This window comes from Protopterus annectens, chromosome 5.part0, assembly GCF_019279795.1.
Source record: "Protopterus annectens isolate FY-2018-M chromosome 5.part0, PAN1.0, whole genome shotgun sequence".
NCBI classification, from domain to species: domain Eukaryota; kingdom Metazoa; phylum Chordata; order Ceratodontiformes; family Protopteridae; genus Protopterus; species Protopterus annectens.
The window spans coordinates 349,460,698-349,483,945 of NC_056735.1; the positions used below are offsets into that span (position 1 = coordinate 349,460,698).

A 23,248-nucleotide genomic window follows, 5' to 3' on the forward strand; every position below is an offset into this window, starting at 1 on the left:
CGACTGATACAGAAGCTATTAACGGCACCAGGCATAGCTAAATTGTTGTCAGCTCCGACCCAGTCGTCGGAACCGAAGAGCACACTTCCTGAATTGACTACTCCTCCTCCGAGCTGTACCAGTCCTTTGGAGCAGGAGGAGGCCGATTTGATGACTGTAGAACCCTTGGAGCCAACAGCTGTTCCAGTATCGTTGGCTCTATCTGCTCAAACGTCCTTGGTGCCGACCAGGGACTCTAGGAGCCGATGCTCCTCTGTCGGATCCGGGGAGGATAGTCGCACTGACTTGTCGGTGCAGACTCTTCCTCTCGAGGCTTCAGCTCGGGTGAGCTCGGCTCCTACCTCGGGCTCGGAGTCCATGGCATCAGTGCAGGGGGGGGGGGGGGAAATCGCTGTCCCTTCGGGTCCGTTGACTCCTTCTCATCGGAGCAGTGGTGCTTTCGAAGCCATGAGGCGAGTGTTGCCCCCAAAGACTTCCTCATCCTCAGGTTTGGCCTCTTCTTCTCTTAAAGTGCTTGTGTCTGCTTCTGCTACCAATCGGTCATCCCAAGGGTAGAGACCCAGACCCTCAGGTAGCCCCACTGGGCACTCCCTGCTCTTCTGAGACTTCAAAATCCACAAATAGGTAGGCGAACCAGAATAATCTGTTTATTATATAACTAAACGCTTTTCGTACGTACTATGTACAAACTTCCTCAGAAAAAGAACAATAGAAGTGCCATTTAAATACAAAAATTAGTGATCAGCTGATGCATCAATTAAGGTATAAAACACATTAAAGGCATTAGTTTTTGTATTCAAATGGCACTTCTATTGTTGTTCTTTTTCTGGGGAAGTTCATACATAGTACGTACGAAAAGCGCTTAGTTATATAATAAACGGATTATTCTGGTTCGCCTGCCTATTTGTGGATTTTGAAGTTTCTTAGTGTGTCTTATCGTATCTAGTTTCTTCTGAGACTTCCCCAGAAGTTCCCACTGAAGAAGTACCCAGAAAGAGACTGTGCAAGAGGAGGCACTTGGACCCCCCACAGGAGTCCCTGACATCTGACACCGACTTGGAGGAGTCAGAAGGGTCCCCTCGATCCCCCTCTGAGGATATCTCCTTTGCAGAGGTACTTGAGATCCTTAGGCAAAGGGGTGATTGGCAGTCCAAAAGACCTACTGAGGACGAGTCTGTTCTTCTGAAGGCTTTCAAGTCTCAACCTTCCACCTCCTGGGTGTCTCCACCCTATGATGAACTTATGCAATTGGTCTCTCGTAGGGTGTGGGAGTCGCCAGAGTCCATGGAGCCTGTCCCTCGGAGGCCTAATAAATTTATTTCTGCCCCTGTCGATAAATCTTCTCTGTCCAAAAGGAGTTCCTGTTGATGCCATGGTGGTGGTGGCGGCCACAAAGAAGGAGTTGTCGGAAACTTCTGCGTCTATCCATCCTCCTAACAGAGAGTCCAGGGTCATGGATAGATATGGGAAACGCATGTTTATTTCTGCAACTTTCAGTCTGCGATCACTGAACTATCTGACCCATTTTACCAGACTGCAAACAGATCTCCTTAAGGAGCAGGGAGATTCTCTTCAGGGAACTGTAGCTGCAGGCGTCTTTGACAAAGTTTCTGCCCAGATTGCTACCCTTAATTCCACTGTGAACTCGTCCATGCGCCTCATATCATATGCAGCTGATGGTTCGAGTAGGACTGCAGGTACAGGGATTGCTCTTTGCAGGCATGCCTGGATGTGCCTCTGTTCCTTTGCGGAACCTTTCAAGTCTTCATTTGCAAACACCCCATTTGACAGCTCATCCTTGTCTGGCCAAAGGTAAAGGAAACATTGACCAGGTGTGAACATGAGGGACTGACTGTCTGCCAGAGTCCGTTTTTCCACCCCTACTCAGCCTTTTCCCAAAGGCCCAAGGGGTGGGAAGATGCATTTCCAGAAAGCCCAAGGAGCCTTTCAGGACACACATGGAGAATCCCCCTATCCAGGGGCAGAGGAGGTAATAATGGATGACGCCGCCCTCGCGGCAGAGGGGGTCCGCAACACCAGGGTGACAGAGATCATTTCTCTGGCCAACCCTATCAGCGCTCCTGAGAGGAGGCCCGACTGTCCTGCTCTGGAGGCGGTCGGGGGTCACCTATCTTTGTACCCAGAAGCTTGGTTAGATATCACAAATGACAGAAAGATACAAAGCATCATTTCCAGGGGGTGTTTCATACGTTCTGTGCTCCACCCATTCCAGTCAAGAGAATCCCGGACGTTCCACCCAGTTACAGGGAACAAGCAACCATAGAGGTTCGCAAGTTGCTAGAAAAAAAAAAGAGTCATCCAACCAGTCCCAGCAGACCAAACAGGATTCAGAACTTACTCAAGATTCTTTTTGGTTCCAAAGAAAACCGGGGACTGGATACCCACATTGGACCTCAGCAGACTGAGCCAATTTGTAAAAAAAGAGAAGTTTCAGATGGTCACACTTCAGTCCATACTCCCCTTTTTAGGGAAGGGCAACTGGATGTGCTCGATCGATCTCAAGGATGCGTACTACCACATAAAAATGGCCAGACCATCCAGAGATCATTTGGTTTCGGGCTGGGAGCTAGTCACTACCAGTTTCAAGCCCTGCCCTTTGGTCTCTCTACAGCCGCCAGAGTGTTTACCAAATATATGGCAGTGGTCACGGCTCACCTAAGGTGTCTAGGATTCCAGGTGTTTCCATACCTAGAAGATTGGCTCCTTACCTCCACCACCAGGCATCAACTGATTCAGGCAACAGAATCCACTCTGACACTTTGCAACCACTTCAGCATTACGGTCAACTTTTTTTGATGGCGGCAGCAATTTTAGCCATTCCACTGGCGAGGATGCATACGCAGTTTCTTCAATGGCTCCTGTTCACTCAATGGTCTTACCAGGAGTTGCCAATGAACCATATGATTTTGATTACAAACTCTTGCAAGAGGGATCTTCAGTGGTGGTTTACGTCTCTACATGTCACAATAGGATGCCCCTTTGTACTTCCCCCTCCAGTAGCCATTGTGACCACGGACGCTTCCCTGATAGGGTGGGGGGGGGGCATTTTCAGGGAAAGGCTGCCCAAGGCACATGGACGGACCAAGAGTCACATTTGCACATCAATGTCTTAGAGATAAGAGAGGTACTTCTGGCATTGCAGTACTTTCAGGACTCTCTCCCTCTAGGGACAATTGCCATACAGACAGACATGTCAGTGGTCTGGTATCTGAACAAACAGGGCGGGACCAAGTCTTACCCCCTTTGACAAGAAGCCCTCAGAGTTTTGGCAGTGGGCTGTGTCATCCCAGCGCTTTCTGTTGGCAACACATATCCTGGGGAGATCCAATGTGATAGCGGACAAGCTGAGCAGGGCAATATTGTTGCCACATGAGTGGTCCCTCAAACAGGAGTTTGCGGACAGGATTTTCCGCAAATGGGGCCAGCCTTGCTGCGATCTTTTTGCCAGCTGGATCAACACCAAATGCAGAAGCTATTTTGCCCTGGTCCCCCCTCTGGGAGAGCACCCGAGGGATGCACTCGTACACGATTGGCCCCCGGGTCTCCTCTATGCACTTCCCCCAATTCCGCTGATACCCAGATTTTTACAGAAAGCGAAGTTGCTGGGAAGGACCGTCATTCTTATAGCCCCTCATTGGCCTCGGCAGATTTGGTTTCTATTTCTTTACCATCATCTCTTGGAGGATCCATGGACCTTGGACCCAGTTCCAGACCTTCTGACACACCAGTCAGGGGACCTCCATCCTTTCTTGCAGTTGCTGAAGCTAACTGCTTGGCTGCTCTAGTTCCCCATATAGCCAGCCTTCATAATCTTTCAGATGACACAAGTCAAATTTTGTTGGCTTCTTACAAACCTTCCACCAGAAAATTGTATCGTAGCAAGTTGAAAAGATTTCCCATTTGGGCTTCTAACAAAAACCTTGATCCTTACCAAGCTCCATTGTCATCTATTCTAGAATTCTTGACCAAGGTTTTTCATGAAGGAGCTGCAACTGCTAGCATTAGGGTCCAGTTAGCAGCTATATCTAATTTCCATCTAGGTACTGATGGACTGAATATTATGCAACACCAGTCATCAAAGGCCTTCCTCAAAGGTACTTTTCACATGAGACCTCCAGTGAAGACTCTTTATTCGCCCTGGAGCTTGAATTTCATGCTTTCCTGTATTATTCTTTCTCCCTTTGAACCAGCATCTTCTTGTGAGCTCAAGTTTCTGTCATGGAAAACTATTTTTCTAGTGGCCATTACTTCTGCCCGCAGTGTGTCAGAGCTTCAAGCATTATCTATCAAGCTTCCCTATATGATTTTTCATCCTGACAAAGTATCCCTTAGGACTAACCCTTCTTTTTTGCCTAAAGTATGTTCTGAGACAAACATAAATCAAGTTATTGAGCTGCCCGTTTTTCCCCCCAACCATACCAACAAATTAGAATACACGCTGCACAAACGTGATGTTCACAAACAGCTTAGATATTACCTGGACAGAACAAAAGACTTCAGAAAGTCAGACCAGCTTTTTTTTCCTTCTCTGAAGCCAGAAAAGGTAGACCAGTGGCTAAAACAACCCTTTCTAAGTAGCTTTCAGATTGTATCACCTACACTTACTCATCTGCTAATAGGTCTTTGTTGCATAAAGTGAAGGTGCATTCAACCAGAGCAGTCTCTACTTCTTCGGCCTTTCAAGCCAAGTTACCTCGACAATATCTGTGCTGCAGCCACTTGGTCTAAACCTCACACTTTTATCACTCATTACAAAGTGGACAAGACCTCCAGGGACAGGGCTTCCTTTGGTTCTACGGTCCTGAAAAATGTATTCCCGTGAGCCACCCAGGATTTAGGGTGCTAGGGACGCTACCCATCAGTGAAGAATGAACGGTGAGATTGAACAACTTCACATAAAGAAGTTATGTACTCACCATAACGTTCCATGCGAGTTGTTCCATCTCGCCTTCATTGTCACGTCCCTCCCTCCTTCCCCCACCTGGCTGACGGTTGACCTGGAGACTGACTTCATCCTGGTTATTCAATGTTTCTTCCTATCTGGGGAGATTAGTCCTCTTACTAGGATACGGTACACTCAGCAAACAGGATCGGAGGTATTTCCAGCAATCCATCATGGGATTAGGGGCTTGGTCTCGAGCTACTGGCAACCTTTGAGCTTTGCTAAACGGCCGTGTCGGAGCCAAGGATTGGCTCCAAACCCATCAGTGAAGAATGAAGGCGAGATGGAACAACTCACATGGAATGTTATAGTGAGTACATAACTATATATACACACACACACACATATATATATATATATATATATATACATATATACATATATACATATATATATATATATATATATATATATATATATATATATATATACACATCCACATGCGTGTGTGTGTGTGTGTGTAACACTATAAGAGTTACTGCAAGTCATGAAGGGCCTCTTGGGTGGCTCTCTTTTTGTGGAACGTTGGCACCTTCCACTTCGTTGAAACTTTTAGCATGGTGGAACATCCCGCAAGGGGAACAAGGCAGGAATGAAGTGTAAGGAAGAAGCTTTGCTTATAATCTTCCTTGGTTACTGTGAACCAATTTGGAGTGCAAAGGGAGAATTTCCCTCTGACCAACTCCACAAAGAGATGGCCAGAATGGATGGCGGGTACTGCTACTGTCTATCAGAGGTTTCTTGTGGCTGTCCGAAAAGCTCAGATGTCTGAACGATCTTGGACTCTAGCCAAGCTTTGCTGATGTCATAGCAGACCTGGACACGTCATGCAGCCTTTCCTGGTTCAGATACTCCTGACAAGATCTGGCTCGCTGCTTGAAGCTCCTTTGGTTGAACCTACTACAATGGGGACAGAAAACGACATTGTTTGTTCTGTTTATAGGATGTTGCACAATGCCTTCATGCGGGATTTGCTTCCTACAAATAATATACCTATTATTTTCAAAAAATAGCATTTACAACCCGGATGCTTGGAAAGAAAAAATGCTTGGCTATAGACCAGCAGAAAAAAATTATACGTACATAAAATATGTAATATTTTTTTCCCTATCTGGACGTATTTCTACCCTGGGAGAAAAGTTAAGCATAGTCAGTCACTTGGTTTAATACATACTTCACAGATTTGCTGACATCCAGACGGGAAGGTGCCTGGACAGTAAGAAGGGGGAAGGGTGAAAAGCTATGGAAGTTTGGCCAGACATCAGGACTTCTGTGAAAGTAGTCCTAAACATTATTACCACAGCAGTGGACAACACAATGAACATCTTTTACCCACAAAAATAGAATATCAAAACTCACCGTACTACCATTAAAATATTTTTCTGTAAGGGAGTGGGGGCTTTCCCCTGTACCTCCCTGATACTCAAGTCCCAGATCACTATACCCTGTAGCAGTGGGAGCACTTAAACGTACTTCACCATCATACTTTATATACACATGTGTGTATATAACACATTTTATATACATTCACACACACACACACACACTATATATGTATATACACTGCCCCTATCTGTAAGCAGACTCTCTGTTTTAGTATCCTAATTTTGGTCTTCTAAATTTCAACAAGAGCTCAAAATGGCTTGATCACAAAACATATAGATTAATATAATAAAAGGCAACTCGAATGCATATTTTACCGCATTTGTTAAAAATTACCAAACAGTGGTATGACAAGAGACACAAAAAATCAAGTAGTCATTAGAGTCACCTCCTTATTTCCAATAACTTTTTTTTATTACCTGTCTTCGCCAATTCCACATACTCTGGTGCGTTCATTATTCATCCAGCTGTGAATGTTGCCATACAAGGGAGCTGCAGAAAGCATGATGTCTACTTTTTAGCAAGAAATTATCCTGCAAAAATAAACAATGCAAACCATCAACAGCAGGAAAACCGTAAGAAAATGTAACAAATTAAACTATACTGGACTGAACAGCAGATATATAGGGCCCACACAAGCTAATAAACACACAGTTAAAGGAGAGAGCCTTGTTAGCGCAGTAGGTACAGCGTCAGTCTCATAATCTGAAGGTTTTGAGTTTGATCCTCACACAGGACAGTTTCAACTTTGTACTCTTGTGGTATATACTGTGCGTAATATGCATGTTTGTTATTGTCAATGGAACTTTTCTCCCTGGGCCTCCACTGAAAATGGGCTCTTCTTTGCCCAGTGAACTTCCCCTGTTCAAGTGAAGCTTTACTCTGCATGGTTAATATGAAGCACTGAAATTTCAACTTACAGAAGACATGCATGCATAGTCGTACACACATTCTTAGTTGCCTATGCCTATATGAAGTAACCAGTAAACCACACTGGAAATGAAAGATAAACCACAGAAACTACATTTCCAGTTTGCAAACGCTACAGTGATTACTACAATTTTCACATCAAATACATCCTTGCTATATGGACATACATGAAATCTCTGATCAAAGATGATAGGACCAACTTGCAAGGGTTACTGTATCTATGGCACTACTTACTAAAGCAAACAGCAGCTTCATGTTTGGTAGCACTGTGCTACAAAACCACTCTGGGAGAGTGCTACATACATTTTTTATTTTTATTTATTTTGCATTTTTTTTTTTGTTAACCGAGCAACCCACTGGGACTAATTTTTATTTTTTTGGATTTACCGGGGACACTGACTGGTTAACTAACTTTCTCAGAGCCACCCAGCAGGCAAATGAAGACTGTGGAATCAAACCCCAGACTGCAGGATGAAACTTGTTAATCTTTCCCACACAGGCTTGACCCTCTCCTTCCCATTCACATTAACCATCATTTTCAAACTCACTGCTCTGCCTTCTCCTTCCCCATAATAAACCTACTCTACTATCCTCCCATCTTTCAGCTTCCTTTTTTACTAATCAAATTAAACCTCTCTTTGTTCTTTACAACTCTTTATCCTTACTAGCCACAATGTTTTAAATCCTTCTGTATATAAAGCTTATATACATATATATTAATTTTGATGACTCTGTTTCTTCAAACTGTCTTTTGTGTATGTCTGTTGACAAAGTTATTACCCAGGTACCACTCACAAAATGAGCTTCTGACCAGGAGGGCTAACCCACTTAAAATGTACATAAACAAACTGGTACAGGCTAATGTACATAAAACAAGAAGTGTATTCCACATTTAAAAACCATCAAACAACTGTCTGAAACAGATGAATGACACGTTTGTATGGAGGGACAGCATAAAGAAGCCTTTCTGCCCCATCAGGGTGACTCTTTCCATATCCCACAATAGCACGTTCCTGTTTTTTTAAATGTTCAAAAGGTGCTAATGGCTGTTGCTCTGTAGAGTCCAAATGACAGGTAGTTTGCATTATGCTATGCTTCCATCTCCCTTTTTTTTTTTTTAATAAATCAAGCAAATCTGTTTTTCCTAGATCAGCTGTTGTAAAAATTTCCAGACAGCCACAGAATCCAGAGCATCTACTAGATAAGGTTGGCAGGGAATGGAACTGTTAACAATAAACATTTCAGACTTGCAAGGCTGGGCTGCATTATATATAATGTTTTACAATGTAGGGGACATAATCAGATATGGCCCCCGGAAATAACGTGTAGTGAGTGTCACAACTATGTTATGAGACTGTCTGACATTAAAAAGCTACTAAGTTCAGAGGTCAAAGAATGATGACATATCCCCTCTCTCTGCCACTTTTCTCTCACAGAATTCGATGACAGATTGCAAGGCTCCGTTTTTGTTACCCCGTTCTCTACATTCCTTAATAATTCATTTCCCACTGACCTTTCCACACCAGATTATGGTCTCTACATTGCTGAACCCACAACACCGATTTCATCATCTCTTCTATCGCCAATACCTACTGCAAGCAGATAAGGGTCTCCCCTTCTAGGTAGTCTGCCTGCCACACAAGCACAACTCACAATGACATTTAGCATGAAAAAATGCAAGCAATTAAACTATGCAAAACATTTAACTAATCGGACATCTGGAGGATGTCTTCCCCAACTTTCAGTTAGATTTTTTTCTATGTGGTGAAGGAAACTACCTAATTAAATCAAAGGAAGATATACAAATTCCAATTTCCTGCCACAAAAAAACAGGTTAGTTTTTGGTATAAAAACATATGCAGTGCACACTAACATCTGCCTCCACCATGCATCAACAAACCCCCCTGAATCATATTCAAGTTCAATGTCAGTTCAAATTAAACATCACTATAACACTCGTCAAAGACTAAGCTAGTTCATGCTACTCTCTGGACTACTTCTGTGTTCTCGGATTCTTCAAACTATTAACCAAATGCCGGTTTTACCTCACTGCTTAAACCTTAATGTTGGTTTTGCATTCTCCCTTTTCTCCAAATTCTGTCATCATCATGTCTAGAAACTTGCTAAGCCTGGTAATGTATTTTTACACAGCTAAACCATACTGTTGAAATGTTCCTCATAACAAAAAAAAAGGTCTACACCAATTTGTCATTTTCACATCCCACCTAAAACAATATCTATAAGGAAGGTAATATTAAGCATTTTAATATCAAACTACCTACTTAGCTAATACATCTGCAAATTACATACAGTAGATGCACCTCTGTTTGAAGACCTTTCCCTTTTCATACTGCGATACTTAAGCCAAAATGGTTTTATAAGCATTGTCAACAGCATAATGTGAACCTTAGCCTTAATACCCTAGAAGCACTTCTTTAATGATAACTAATACAATTGCTCCACAAACCAAACATGTTCAAGAGTGGATGCTTTTTCTTTTCTGAATGACTTTGAATAGTTGCACTAAATGCAGCTTCATTCTTGTAAATGCTTTAACTACTCCGTTTTGCTTAACATTGTACATATTCTGTAGGTTCATAGGTAGGTACTAGGCTACCTGCCTGAAGGCATTTATAAGCCTAGCCGGAATGTGTTGGCTTTCGCCACCCCCTTAGATTAGTTCTCTATGCCTCTGTCCAACAGAGCCATTGAAGTGATCACTGGGGTAAACTTTCCGTTTCCCATCCACTCAAGGTTTTTCTTGAAGAGGGTTAGTGAGGAGCTCTGCCTAATGTAGACTGGAATCTTGTTCCAGAGCATGGGAAGTCTCTGGGACAGGAATCTATCCCTCCAGCACATCCTATTTATTGTTGTGGTGAGGTTTAGATCCCTGGAGCGTGTGGCTTGTGGGGATATGGTTTTCTTTAGGTGGAGCATGTCCAGCAATTCTGGGTTGGACATGGCCTTGTATGTCAGGCAGAGATCACCTCTGAGTAGGCGGTATGCAACAGAGTACAGCTGGAGTTTCTTCAGTCGAGCTGCATAGGGCATCTGCTCGAGGCCAGTGATCCTCTTGGTGAGGTACTTCTGTGGTCTTTCCAGTTGTTGCAGGTGTCTTGTAAGGTACATCCCAAATGGGGCACTGTACTCTATGATGGGTCTGATGAGTGAGGCATAGAGGGGTCCAATGACCTCTTTCGATCTGGATGCAAACCCTTTTATGATAAGGTGGGCCACATAGAAGGATTTTCTAACCACTTTGGCAAATGATTATAAAAGGAGAGGTTACTATCTACTTGAGTCCCCAAATCCCTTATTACATCTTTTGTATTTAGGGGGCTACCACCAATGCGGTAGTTTGTGGGTACTTTGTTTTTTCCAAATGGGATGACTATGCACTTTATGGCATTTGGCTTGAAGCCATGGTTTTGACACCAGGTATCTGTCTCAGTGAGACGCTTTTGGAGGATGTCTGTGTCAGCCGGAGAGTCAGTTATAGCCCCTAGTTTGCAGTCATCTGCGAACTTGGTCAGCCATAGTCCTCCTGTGCTTGCCTGTACCTCTGAGAAGTATATGCCGAACAGGAGGGTTCCTAGGACTGAGCCCTGGGGAACGCCACTTGTAACCGGTTTAGAGTCAGACCTAGCTCCCGCAACTCTTAACATGTGGGTTCTGTCAGTGTGCCAGTTGGCAACCCATCTCATGACGTAAGGGGTTATGTTCAGGCTGGTGAGCTTGTCTACAATACCTGAGTGGGGAATGGTGTTGAAGGCCTTTGCAAGGTCTAGGTAGACTGTGTGGACCACCTATCCCTCGTCTATAGCCTTGGTAACTGTCTCAAAGAAGTCCACCAGGTTTTGGAGGCATGATCTACCCTTAAAGCCAAACTGGGTAGGGTCCAGTGTTTGGAGGTTTCCAATGTATCTGTTAATGAGATCCATGATGATGCACTCCATAGCTTTGCAGACCAAGCTAGTCAGGCTTATAGGGCGATAGTTCCCGGGGTCTGTTGTGGCTCCACCTTTGTGGAGTGGAATAACCGTTGCTGTGCGCCACTCTGTGGGCACGTAGCCTGTGGAGAGGCTGAGTTTAAACAGTGTGTTTAGTTGAAGGGTTAGTTCATCTTTGAGCTCGTGTAGGACACAGCCTGGGACACCATCTGGTCCCATTGATGCTGTGTTTTTGGCTTTGGAGAGGGCTGTTTTAACCAGAGTGTCTGTGATTTCAGGGGCACTACATTCTTCTGGTATAGTTATGGGCCCTTTTGGGGGCGAGAGGGGGTGAAGTTTGCACTTAACCCGTCTGCCAGGATGTTGGCTATATCGGTAGGTTCAGTGTATTTTGTGCCATTCTGCACTAACTCCGAGCAGATCTGAGAATTGCCACTTAGATTCTTGACATAGCTAAAGAATGCCTTGTGGTTATCTTTGGAGTCCATGGCAATTATTCTTTCGAAACTAGCCTTGGATGATTTTAGGAGGGGAACGTAGATTCTTGCTGATACTGATCAGGGATGTCCTCCCTTCTTGGGATTTTACTCTTTTCTGTACTAGTTTCCTCCTTCTATTGTACAGCTTGTTTATGGCAGGGGTCCACCAGACTGGTTTCCTTTTCTTGGAGGAGAGAGTCTTAGTTTTGTTTGGGATAGCACGATCCATGCATTCTTGTAGGTGCCTGTAGAGTGCATTAGTAAAGGATTTTGCAGCTTGGACAGCGTTATCCTTTAGAATGGGGGCTTTGAAACTTCCCACCTCAATATTAAGTAACGTGAAGTTTGCTTTTGAAAAGTTTTTCACGGTGGTTTCTTTGACCAGGGGTGGTGGCGGAATGTGGATATCCAGAGTGATTAGTTTATGGTCAGATCTAACCAGCAAGGGGTTGACCTCTGGTGTGGAACACCGGTCACCCATGTCGGTGATGACCAGGTCCAATATGCTGTCACCTCTGGTGAGGGTGTTGACCAGTTGATCCAGGGCGTTTAAGTTTATAAATTCTACGAAATGTTGGGCAAGGGAGTTTGTAATTGAGTAGTTCTCCCAGTTAATGTTTGGGTAATTGAAATCACCCAATATCAGGGTGTTTGGTAGGACCTTTATGTTTCCCAGTGTTTCCAGGAATGCAGAGTGGGGGGTCCTGGGACATGGTGGGTGATCTGTAGCAAGCTATAATTTGAATAGCAGTTTTGCCCATTGTTAGTTGCCCGTGGATGATCTCTGAAGCATCATGCTGTGCCACTAACCTGGAGGTGTGGGTATCCTTGATGAATATGGATACTCCCCCGCCTTTTGTATTTCGGTCTGGGTTTTGTGGCCGAAATGTATGGTATGAGTTGTAGCCTGGTGGTGCTGGGATGCTCTCTGAAGCCTTAAACCAGGTTTCTGTTGCTGCACATATATCGATTTTCTCCATACTGAGGAGTGCCTCGAGTGCATGCATTTTGAGGTTTAGACTTCTGGCATTCAGTAGCATTACCCTCAGTTTTTTGTTACTTGTGCTATTTACGGCGGTGGGTTTGTCTTTTGAGCCTTGCCTAAAAAAGGCACTATGGGGGTGGAAAGAACCTTGGCCAGTATTCGAAAGCCTAAGGGTGACAGGAGCAAGCCGCCTCTAGCGAAGCAGCGTGGCTTGTCGAGCATGTCATCCCAGGCTGACAGACACTGGATCCCCTTCGAATGACACCAGAAGCTTAGCCAACTGTTGAAACTGATAATTTTTTCTCTATACCGTGGTATCATTCTTGGTGAGGGCAGGATGCTAATCAGGGTCATATTGGCCTGGGCTACGTGATCAAAGAACTTCTCCATGTCTCTTTTCATATAGTCCAGGGAGGAACGGCTCAGGTCATGCACACCAACATGGACAATGACAGAGTCATATCTGTACTTGTTCTGGAGTGACCCGAGTGCTTGTGTTACGTGGCAGATCCTGGCACCCGACAGGCAGCTAACAGTAACCTTCTCCTTGTTCAGCCTATAGTGAGTGGGACGTCAGTGTGCCTGGCTATAGAGAGTCGCCTATTACTAGTATGTTGGGTATGTTATTTTGCCTTAAGGGCTGTGATTATGTGGCACACTGGTTTTGTGAAGTGTGTGTTTCATGGTTTGTGTTGGGGGGTGGAGGTTGCTTGGATGTCTGCTTTGGAGGTCTCTGTTGCTTCTGCAGATTTTTATTTAGAGCCTCCGAGTATGTTTTTGTGTATTTTGTGTGTTTTTTTTTTTGCCTGTGCTGTTTTCATAAGTCTATGTGAGACTGGTGGTGTGATGCAAGTAATTCCCTTCTCCTCTTGAATGCCTGGTCCAGTCTTGGGTTGAGAGAGCTTAGCCTCTAGTTAGGCTGTATAATTGCATCTCTCACATGTATTAGTGTTTGGTGGAAAGAGGAGAGTGTTGTCTGCGTACATGAGGCAATCGTAACATTGCCTCAAAATGCCCATATTCACCAGTTGGACCAGAGAGTACACCTGAAACTGTCCTTTAGACATGCCTGGATAGGTACAGTGAACTGTTTTACTGATTGGTTGGTAAGGTCGAATACAGAGCCTTGTCCTTCTCTACAGTATGGGGGGGGGGGGTCTAGTGCTAAGGTTTATTAGTGCTTGCTATGAGTTTTGAGCAAGTGCCGGTATGAGAAGTGAATGGTTTGAGTGCTTAAGTTGAAAGTTTGTCTAGTTCCAGAGGAAAAATTGAAGAGTAGACTTTGTGGAGCCGGGAATAGTTATACCCTAGCTAACCGGAGCTGCCCGGCACAAAAAGGCAAATGCAGGTTTTATAGCAGGGAAATGAAAGAGATAGAAATTAGACCAAAATGAACAATAAACTACTAATTTCTGGGCTGAAACCACTCCTCCAGGGACAGATACGCTGCTCAAAGCTCCCTCTCTCACAGTGAGCAGAGAAACTTTCTTCTATCCAAGTAAGGTATGGGCAAACACAGAAACACAGCCCTGAATTCAGCACTAACCTGAAAACTGGACTATACTAGCTTAGAAAGGCAGGAAAACAAGTATATATATATATATTTTTTTTTTTTCAGAAAATAAAGCAGACACAATCAAAAAAGCACTTTAAATGCACAGAAATAGCTATCACACGAGTGTGCAGCCTACAACTACCTTTGAACTTTCACACTATACAAGACATAGTAACCAAAGTTACAGAGTGGTGGGACACATTCAGAGTAACACATTAATTTGTTTAAGTCTACTGATACCTTAGGAATAAAGGATGGACTAAAGTGCTGGTTTTGTATTAGAAACATACATTGCAAGATGCGCAGTAGTAAGTCCCACCCAAACCCCACCTACCATCCAACAATCAGTGAAAGTAAAGTAATATTCATACCAATAGCAACATGAATATTCATTGTCTATTCCTAGTTTGCCCTTTTCCTCAAGGAAGTGCAATCTCGGGATTGGTACATTTAATTTGTGGGGGTGTGGGGGGGGGCAGAGACCCCACCATGGGGGGTGCAGGGAGACTTGCTTCCCCTGCAAAAACAAATGAAAAAAAATATTCACAGTCTTTTCCATACCACGACATGCCCATTTCACCGGTCATTCACTGAGGCTACACCCACTCCTGTGCAGACCAACCTGCAAGGTACTTAATAAAATACCAAGGTGCCACCCTTTCCTTGTGGAAAAGTAAATGAGATCAGACAGAAAGGTCCTGCAACTCAAGGGATTATTTCAGCCAAAAAAAAAAAATTAGCTTTTAAAGAGAGCATCTTCAAAAGAAAAAAAAAGAATTTGAGAGCAGTGCGGCCTGCATATTCAGAAGGTAGAAGATGCCCACTGGGCACAGATTAAATGTTCTAAGGAGAGATGAAGTCTCAGAAATCTTAGTTGCAAAGTACTCTGCACAAAGACTCTACAGTCCCAGAATGAAGGTAAAAACTGTAGTCAAATTAACCTATAGAGAGAAGTTACTACGACCACAGTCAAAGATACCAGTAAAGTAATATCCCAGCAAGAAAGAACTCTATACCTCACAGGGGAAAATGGATCCATTTATCACAGTATGTTGTTTGGGTCAACAGCCTTTGAGAAAAAGTGGGAACGCAAAACACTTTTTTTGAATACCTGTATTCATGGCCATCAAAAAAGTCAAGTGGTGATCTTCATAAAAACATTTGCGAAGGCTCTCAATAATAATGTGCTCAAGCAAGAGACTTCCAAAGCAGAAATGCAAGCAAACTCCACCCCCCCAAACACAACCCAAATGACACACAGCCCACAAACTCAGTGTGCCAATAAACCAAAGCCCATAAGGCAAAACAACATAGCCAACACACTAGTCATAGGTGACTCTATAGTCAGGCATACCAATGTCCCACTCACCAGGCTAAACAAGAAGGTTACTGTCAGCTGCCTGTCGGGTGCCAGGATCCACCACATAACCCGCGCACTCAGGTCACTCCACAACAAGTACAAATATGAATCTGTCACTGCCCATGTTGGTGCGAACGACCTGAGACGTGCCTCCCTGGACTACATGAAAAGATACATGGAAGAGCTCTCTGATCTTGTAGCCCAGGCAGGTATGACCCTAGCCCTGAGTAGCATCCTGCCATCGCCCAGAATGATACCGCAGTACAAGGATAAAATGGCTGACTTCAACAATTGGCTAAACTTCTGGTGTCATTCTAAGGGGATCCAGTATCTGTCTGCCTGGGACGACATGGTCGACTTGACCACGATGGTTTACCAGAGATTGCCTGCACCTGTCATCCCCTGGGATTCCGGATACTGGCTAAGGGTCTTGCCACCCCTATAGTGCCTTTTTAGGCAAGGTTCAAATGACAAATTCACCACCGTAACAGCAACAGGCAAGCAAAAACAGTGGGTAATGCTACTCAATGCTAGAAGTCTAAATCTCAAAATGCACTCACTTGGAGGCACTCCTTAAAATGGAGAACATAGATATCTGTGTAGTGACCGAAACCTGGTTCAAGGCTCTAGAGAGCACCCCTGCCATTACCAGGCTATAATTCATACCACACTTTTCGGCCATCTAACCTGGACCAGAACACCAAAGGCAGAGGTGTGTCCATATTCATAAAGGATATCCACATCTCCAGGCTAGTTGCGCAGCATTATGCATCCAACTTTATCTAAGTGCAACTAACTCTGGGCAAAACTGCAATCCAAACTGTAGCTTGCTACAAATCCCTCACCATGCCCCAGGATTCCCACTCCTTTTCTTGATATTCTGGAAAATATTAGAGTTCAACCAAACACCTTAATAAATGGGCGATTTCAACTACCCCACCATTAACCAGGAAAACTACTCATGCACCAACTCCTTCGCTCAACGCTTTCTGGAATTCATAAATCCCAATGCCCTGGATCAACTTATCCACACCCCCCACCAGGGGCAACAATATCCTAGACCTAGTCATTACCAACATGAGTGACCAGTGTTCCACACTTGAAGTCAACTCTTCATTGGTCAGATCCAACCATAAGCTAATCACCCTAGATATCCGCATCTCGCCCCCACCCACCATTAAGGAAACCTTGGTAAAAAATGTCTCCAAAGCCAACTTCATGCTTTTTAAGGCAGAAGTGGCGAACTTCATCACACCCATGCAGATGGACAATACAGTTACGACTGCTGAAATCAGACACAAATGCACTCTATACGCACTTACACGAGTGCATAGATCATGCTATCCCAAACAAAACCAAGACGCTATCCTCTAAAAAAAGGAAGCCAATCTACAACAGAAGGAAGAAACTGTTGCAAAAAAAGAGTAAAATTCCATGAGTGAAGGAGCTCCCTGGACAGCCTCAGTAAGAAGCTGAGATCCCTTACAAGATCCTCCAAAGCTAGCTATGAAACCTCGCCACTGATTCTATGGGCAACCACAAAGCATTCTATAGCTATGTCAAGAATCTCAACGGCTACATCCAGATCTGCTCTGAGTTATAGCACAACGGCACGAAAATTACAGAACCAACTGATATTGCCAACATCCTGGCAGATAACTTTACCCCACTCTCACCCCCTAAAGGGCCCATATCTATACAGGAAGAATGCAGAGCCCCTGTAATCACATCTATGCAGGTAAAAGCTGCACTTTCTAAAACCAAAAACACAGCATCCATGGGACCGGACAACATCCCAGGCTGCGTTTTACACGAACTTCAGAACGAACTGGCTCCCCACCTAAGGACCATGTTCAATCATGGTCTCACATCAGGTTTTGCACCCCCTGAATGGTGCACAGCAACAGTAAAACAGAACTATCGCCCTATTTGCCTGATGAGCCTGGTCTGCAAGGCCATGGAACGTATCATCAGGGAACACGTAAACAAAGACATTGGTAAAGTATAGTTATGTACACTTACTATAAATGTAGATGTTCGAGTGTATTCATTGTTGCAGTCATTACATTTGGGTTATCTGCTTGCAGGTAGCCCTCAGTCGGACTGATTAACAAAGTCTTGGGTCCTGTGTCAGTTGCTGTCCCTTCTTCCATGACATCAGGGATATAAAACATGCAGCCGAAACCATTACATCAGGTTTTTCTTGCCCCAGATGTCAGGTGCCCCCTAATGGGAAGCAATTAAATATGAAAGTACAATGATATACCTCCCAATAAAAAAGCAAATACACCAAAAAGGCTTTTAAGCATAGTAAAGGAAAGTAGAGATATAGCCAAAAGAAGTTAGGTGGCTGGAGGAAGGGTAACCAGGACTGCAACGGTGAATATACTCGAACATCTACATTTATGGTAAGTGTACACAACTGTACTATATTCTTCGTGTTTCACTGTTGCAGTCATTACATTTGGGTAGATTCCCAAAGCTATGGTTGGGAGGAGGAATTTAGATAGCATTAGGACCAGATATAAGGCCCTGCAAAACTGCACAAAGCCAGCTCTGGATTTGGAGAAAATTGGCAAATAAATAATCATGCTTGGTGAAAGTATGTACAGAACTCCAGGTTGCAACTTCTAGGATGTCCCTGGTAGGGATGCCTCTGAGAAAGGTTGTACAGGTAGATGCAGCCCTGGTGGAGTGAGCTCTGATCCCCCGAGGGATAGGTTTTCCATGGTGCTTATAGCAGAAATTAATGCAATGGCTTATCCACTTAGAAATGGTTCTCTTTGAAATAGCCTTCCCCTCTGCAGCAAAAGCCACCAGCAGTTGTTCAGATTTCCTTTGAGGTTTAGTCCTGTCCAAGTAGAATCTAAGTTGTCTGTGCACATCTAAGGAATGCAGTATCCGTCCCCCTTTATTCTGTGGATTGGGAAAGAAGATTGGCAAATGAATGGACTGATTAAGAGCCACACTGGATGCCACCTTGGGCATGAAGGATGGATTGGTTCCAAGGGACACCCTGTCCGCATGAAAGATCATGAAAGGCTCCACTGCCATAAGGGCCTGTAATTCAGATACCCTTCTAGCTGAAGTGACTGCTACAAGGAAAGCTGTTTTCCAAGAAAGAAATTTTAAGTCTGCAGTAGCAGCTGGCTCGAAAGGAGGTAGAGTGAGTTTCTCCAAAACTAAGTTAAGGTCCCAGGCTGGAGTTGGAGCTCTCCTGGGTGGTCTCAAATTGTTGTCCCCTCTGAGGAACTGCTTGAGCAGTGGATGAGAGAAGAGGGGAGGTTCTGTGTTATAATGAGCTGAAATAGCTGAGGCGTGGATTTTAATGGAGGAAAAAGACAGGCCCTTGTGAAACATCTCAGTTAAGTATTGTAAAATCTGAGGTGGGCGTTGCTGTGCTCATCCCTTGAGATTGGTTTCAGGCACATAATTTTCAGCAAGGTTTTTTAGTACTAGGCCTCATTCCCTCTAAAATTATATCCACCACAGGTTTACTGAGGGATGGTAAAGGAGAGATTAAGTAAATTAGCCAGGCTGCAAGGTTCAGTGTTAGAAACTGAGGGTGCAGAATCTGGTTCCCCTGCTGAGACAGCAGGGAAGGAGTCTGAGGCAGGTGCCATGGAGATAACCATGACAAACTGCACAGGAGGGGGTACCAGTGTTGGCGCGGCCAGTCTGGAGCAATCAAAATCATCCTTGGTTTGTCCCGTTTGATTTTTAGTAGTACTTTGGAGAGCAGAGGCAGAGGGGAGAATGATGATGTGGACATCATACAGAAGGGCCTCACTGAGACAGATGCCTGGTGTCAGAGGCATGGCCTCAAGCTCAATGCCAAAAAGTGCATAGTCATCCCCTTTGGTAAAAGCTCTGTACCCATGAACTACCACATAAACGGCAGTCTACTTAACGATGAATCTGTGGACTTTAGGAACCAGGTGGATAGTAGTCTCTCCTCTGATAATCACATTGCCACAGAAGTCAGGAAATCCTTCTATGTGGCACACCTCATCACAAAAGGGTTCTCATCCACGAAAAAAAGAGGTCATTGTTCCCCTCTACTCGGCACTCATTAGACCCATTATAGAGTACAATGCCCCTTTTGGAATGTACCGCACAAGACATCTGCAGCAGCTGGAAAGACCACAGATGTATCTCACAAAGAGGATTACTGGCCTCAAATAGATGCCCTACACTGACCGTCTCAAAAAAATCCAGCTTTACTCTGTAGCATATTGCCTACTCCGAGGAGATCTCTGCCCAACATATAAAGCTATGTTAAACCCAGAGCTGTTGGACATGCTACACCTAAAGAAATCCCAATCCCTCTGAGCTACACGCTCTAGGAACCTAAACCTTGTCATCACAATAAACAGGACATGCTGGAGGGATAGATTCCTGTCCCAGAGACTTCCTATACTCTGGAACAAGTTACCCATCTATGTCAAGCAAAGTTCCTCATTAGCACTCTTCAAGAAAAATCTTGATGAGTGGATGGGAAATAGGAAATACACCCCGGGGATCACTTATGTGGCTCTGCTCAACAGGGGCACAGGAAATTAACTTTCCTGGGTGGCGTACGCCAGGGAACCTTGTTGGCTAGGCTTACTTAGTCCCTTGGGCTGATTATAGCCTAATACCAACCTATAAACCTATAAAAAATTATAAGTAACATTTAGGCCCTCTGCAGTAGTTCACCAGAAAAGGCAACAGAATACTTTCCCAAATTTCATTTATTTATTTTATTTTACATTTGTTAACCGGGCTAGTCTGGCTGGATACATGTCCATTTTCAGCAGAGGCCCGAGGAGAAAAGCTCCATTACGTAGTAGTCAACTTACAATACAAAGATTTAAACAATCAAACAACAAATATCAAAACCAAAACCCCAAGCAGGCCAATTATATAAACATAAAAGCAAATAAAAAAGATCAAATTTTTTTTTATGTAGTTTAGTGAGATGCTGAGGGATTAATAAACAGGAAAATAAAGACTGAGAGGCACTCTTCTTGAATGATTGCTAGAGTAAGACTGCTAGTAAATGCAGAAGTCTGGTAATAGACTGTCATACGGAGAGTAAAATATAAATATAAATTTAAATATAAATTGCCTATGTAGAAATGAGAGTAGTAAAAAAGTTGTGGCAGGGTACTAGAAAAAAGGTAGGGGATAAACATATAAGAGATAAGTAGAAAGGTAGTAAAAGAAACAGATGACAAGATGTAACGAAAGGAAGAGAAAAGAAATGTTAAAAGTGGGTCAGTAGAGGCATAATTAATGGTAAAGAAGCAACTAGTTGCATTGAAGGGGGGGCTAGAAGAGGATATCCATACCATATTCATCCCTGACTACTTTCTAATCTTCCTGCTGCATTACACTGCTCTTATTTTTTTCTTTCCCTATCCCACCATCTATCTATATTTTTTTCTTATTTTCCACTCTACTATTGTTTACCACCTCACAGCTTCATTAACACATTCTTTACCTGTAACTATTTAGAGTGCCTCAGGAATCAGATGGTCTCTGCAGAATCTTCCTTTACCTGCTCTAACCCGCTCCGTTCGCCCTGTGGGCTCACTCCGCTCCCCTAGCCTACCCCCAATTCCCACCCACCCCCAGTGTTCCTACATTTATAATTCTAAGGCCACACCCCCTCCCATGCTATCCAATAGCTTTGTAGTCCTCATTGCATATATAATACCTACACACCCCACTCTCATACTAGGAACAATTTTATTACCCCTGGAATATTACCTCACTCTAGACTATCTACCAGCCTCTACATTCTGACTATATTCAATGGTCTCCCTCACCATGCCCTTAACCCACAAACCAATACTTATAAATGTATTTCTCTTACTTGCAGTGTTATCTATTCTGTCTCTATGCTATATTCTTACCTTTTATGAAAATCTACAGTATACCAGATCCCACCATCCCTTAAAACAAGCATTACTATTAAGTCAACTAGCCTTCCAAAGCCATTCAAACATAACATCTACCTCAACCTACATTTCGCCAAAGTATCACAGGGTAGCCCATATTACTTTCCTTCAATCTAGGAAATCACAAAACATCTTCTGTAAACTACTGAAGCTTACATATAGTCATTAACAACATCCTCTCCTTCATGGTAACATTCATCCCAACCCAGGACCAAACAGCAACACCCCTATAAACCCCCTCCTACCGCATCCCTCTACCCCATTCACTCCCAGTAAAACCTCAAATTCTCTGCACATACCACATCTCAACATACGGAGCTTAAATAATAAAGTTAGCCAACTACACGCTCTAGTAGACAAACATAGGCTATCAAATTAGTGTAACAGAAACCTGGCTCAAACCAGTAACAAAGGACAATGAAATAATCCCACCTGGTTATAATATCTTGAGATTAGACCGAACAACCAAAAAGGGTGGTGGGGTAGCAATTCTGTATAAACCTCAGTTACAGGTTACTTCACTAGATGTACAACCACCTTTAGATAGTAATGTTGAAATCCTTATCTCCAATGTTCAGGTCAATGCTGGCAAATCTATATACATAATATGCTCCTGCCTACCTCCAGGCAATAACATCAGCATCCTAGAAAATATCCTCTGTTGGCTTTCTACATCCTTCCCACAAAAAACATTGTACTTGGTGATTTTAATATAGACAGGAACACCTGTACCTCACACAAACCCACAACCCATATAAACCTCTATGGCTTTTCCCAAACAATTACCACCCCCACCAGAATCCATAAACCCAGTAGCAATGGATCTTAGTAAATAGTCATCCCCCTCTTATAAAGCAGGTACCCTTCCCGATATCAGTGACCACTCACTCACTTATATATTCAGACAAAAAACCTTTACTCCCAACCAAACTACCTTTAAAACTACCCGGAACAAAAAAGATTTTAATCCAGCAAGCTTCCAAGCAGAGCTTCAAGCCTGTGACTGGTCACCCTTAAAACAACTCCCGCTTGAGGAAGCAATATCCTATTTTAACTCCAAATTCTTACAAATCCTGGAATTCCATGCCCTTTCACGCTCTATAAGAACTAGATGTAAAGCAGCTCCATGGCTCACTAGAGAGACTAGGCAGCAAATCTTATTAAGAAATAAAATCTGGTCTAAATGGAGAAACACTAAAGACCCAATTGATCATCAAAATTTTAAACAGCTGAGAAATGCCATCAAAAAATCAATACTTCTTGATAAAAAAAAAACTATTACTTTAAACTCCAGCAAAAGCACCAACAACCACAAACCTTCTGGTCAGGCATAAAGACTATTACACCCAGGCCACTCCAAGACACCAACCCTATCAGGTCACTACCAACCAGATTGCTGATGCTTTCAATACCTTTTTCACTGAAACTGTCCAATCTCTAGCAAACTCCTTACCTCCAGTTAGCTCAACCCTCACATCCTCCCTAGCTAACATACCTCCTATCTTTCATTTAAAACCAATTCCTACATCCCTCATCTGTACCGTACTTTGCAAACTTAAACCATGTACTCCCTCAGCTGATCTCCTACCAGCTGAATACCTTCAAACTGCAACAAAAGCACTTGCCCATCCCATTTCTATCCTAATTAATAGAACCATTACTGAAGGCTCCATCCAATCTCTCTGGAAAATCTCTCAC

The 23,248-nt window shown here is 43.5% G+C and overlaps 1 protein-coding gene across 2 annotated transcripts in view; it reads right to left on the reverse strand.

Moving 5' to 3' along the window:
• The window catches only part of BCOR (BCL6 corepressor), a 588,412-nt gene that overhangs the window by 488,217 nt on the left and 76,947 nt on the right, over positions 1-23,248 (reverse strand). For both annotated transcript variants that reach the window (XM_044072315.1, XM_044072314.1), the window contains exon 2: positions 6,766-6,879. In XM_044072315.1, coding sequence (XP_043928250.1) covers positions 6,766-6,851 — 86 coding nt within the window. In that variant the 5' untranslated portion in view covers positions 6,852-6,879. The remainder of the gene's footprint in view (positions 1-6,765; positions 6,880-23,248) is intronic.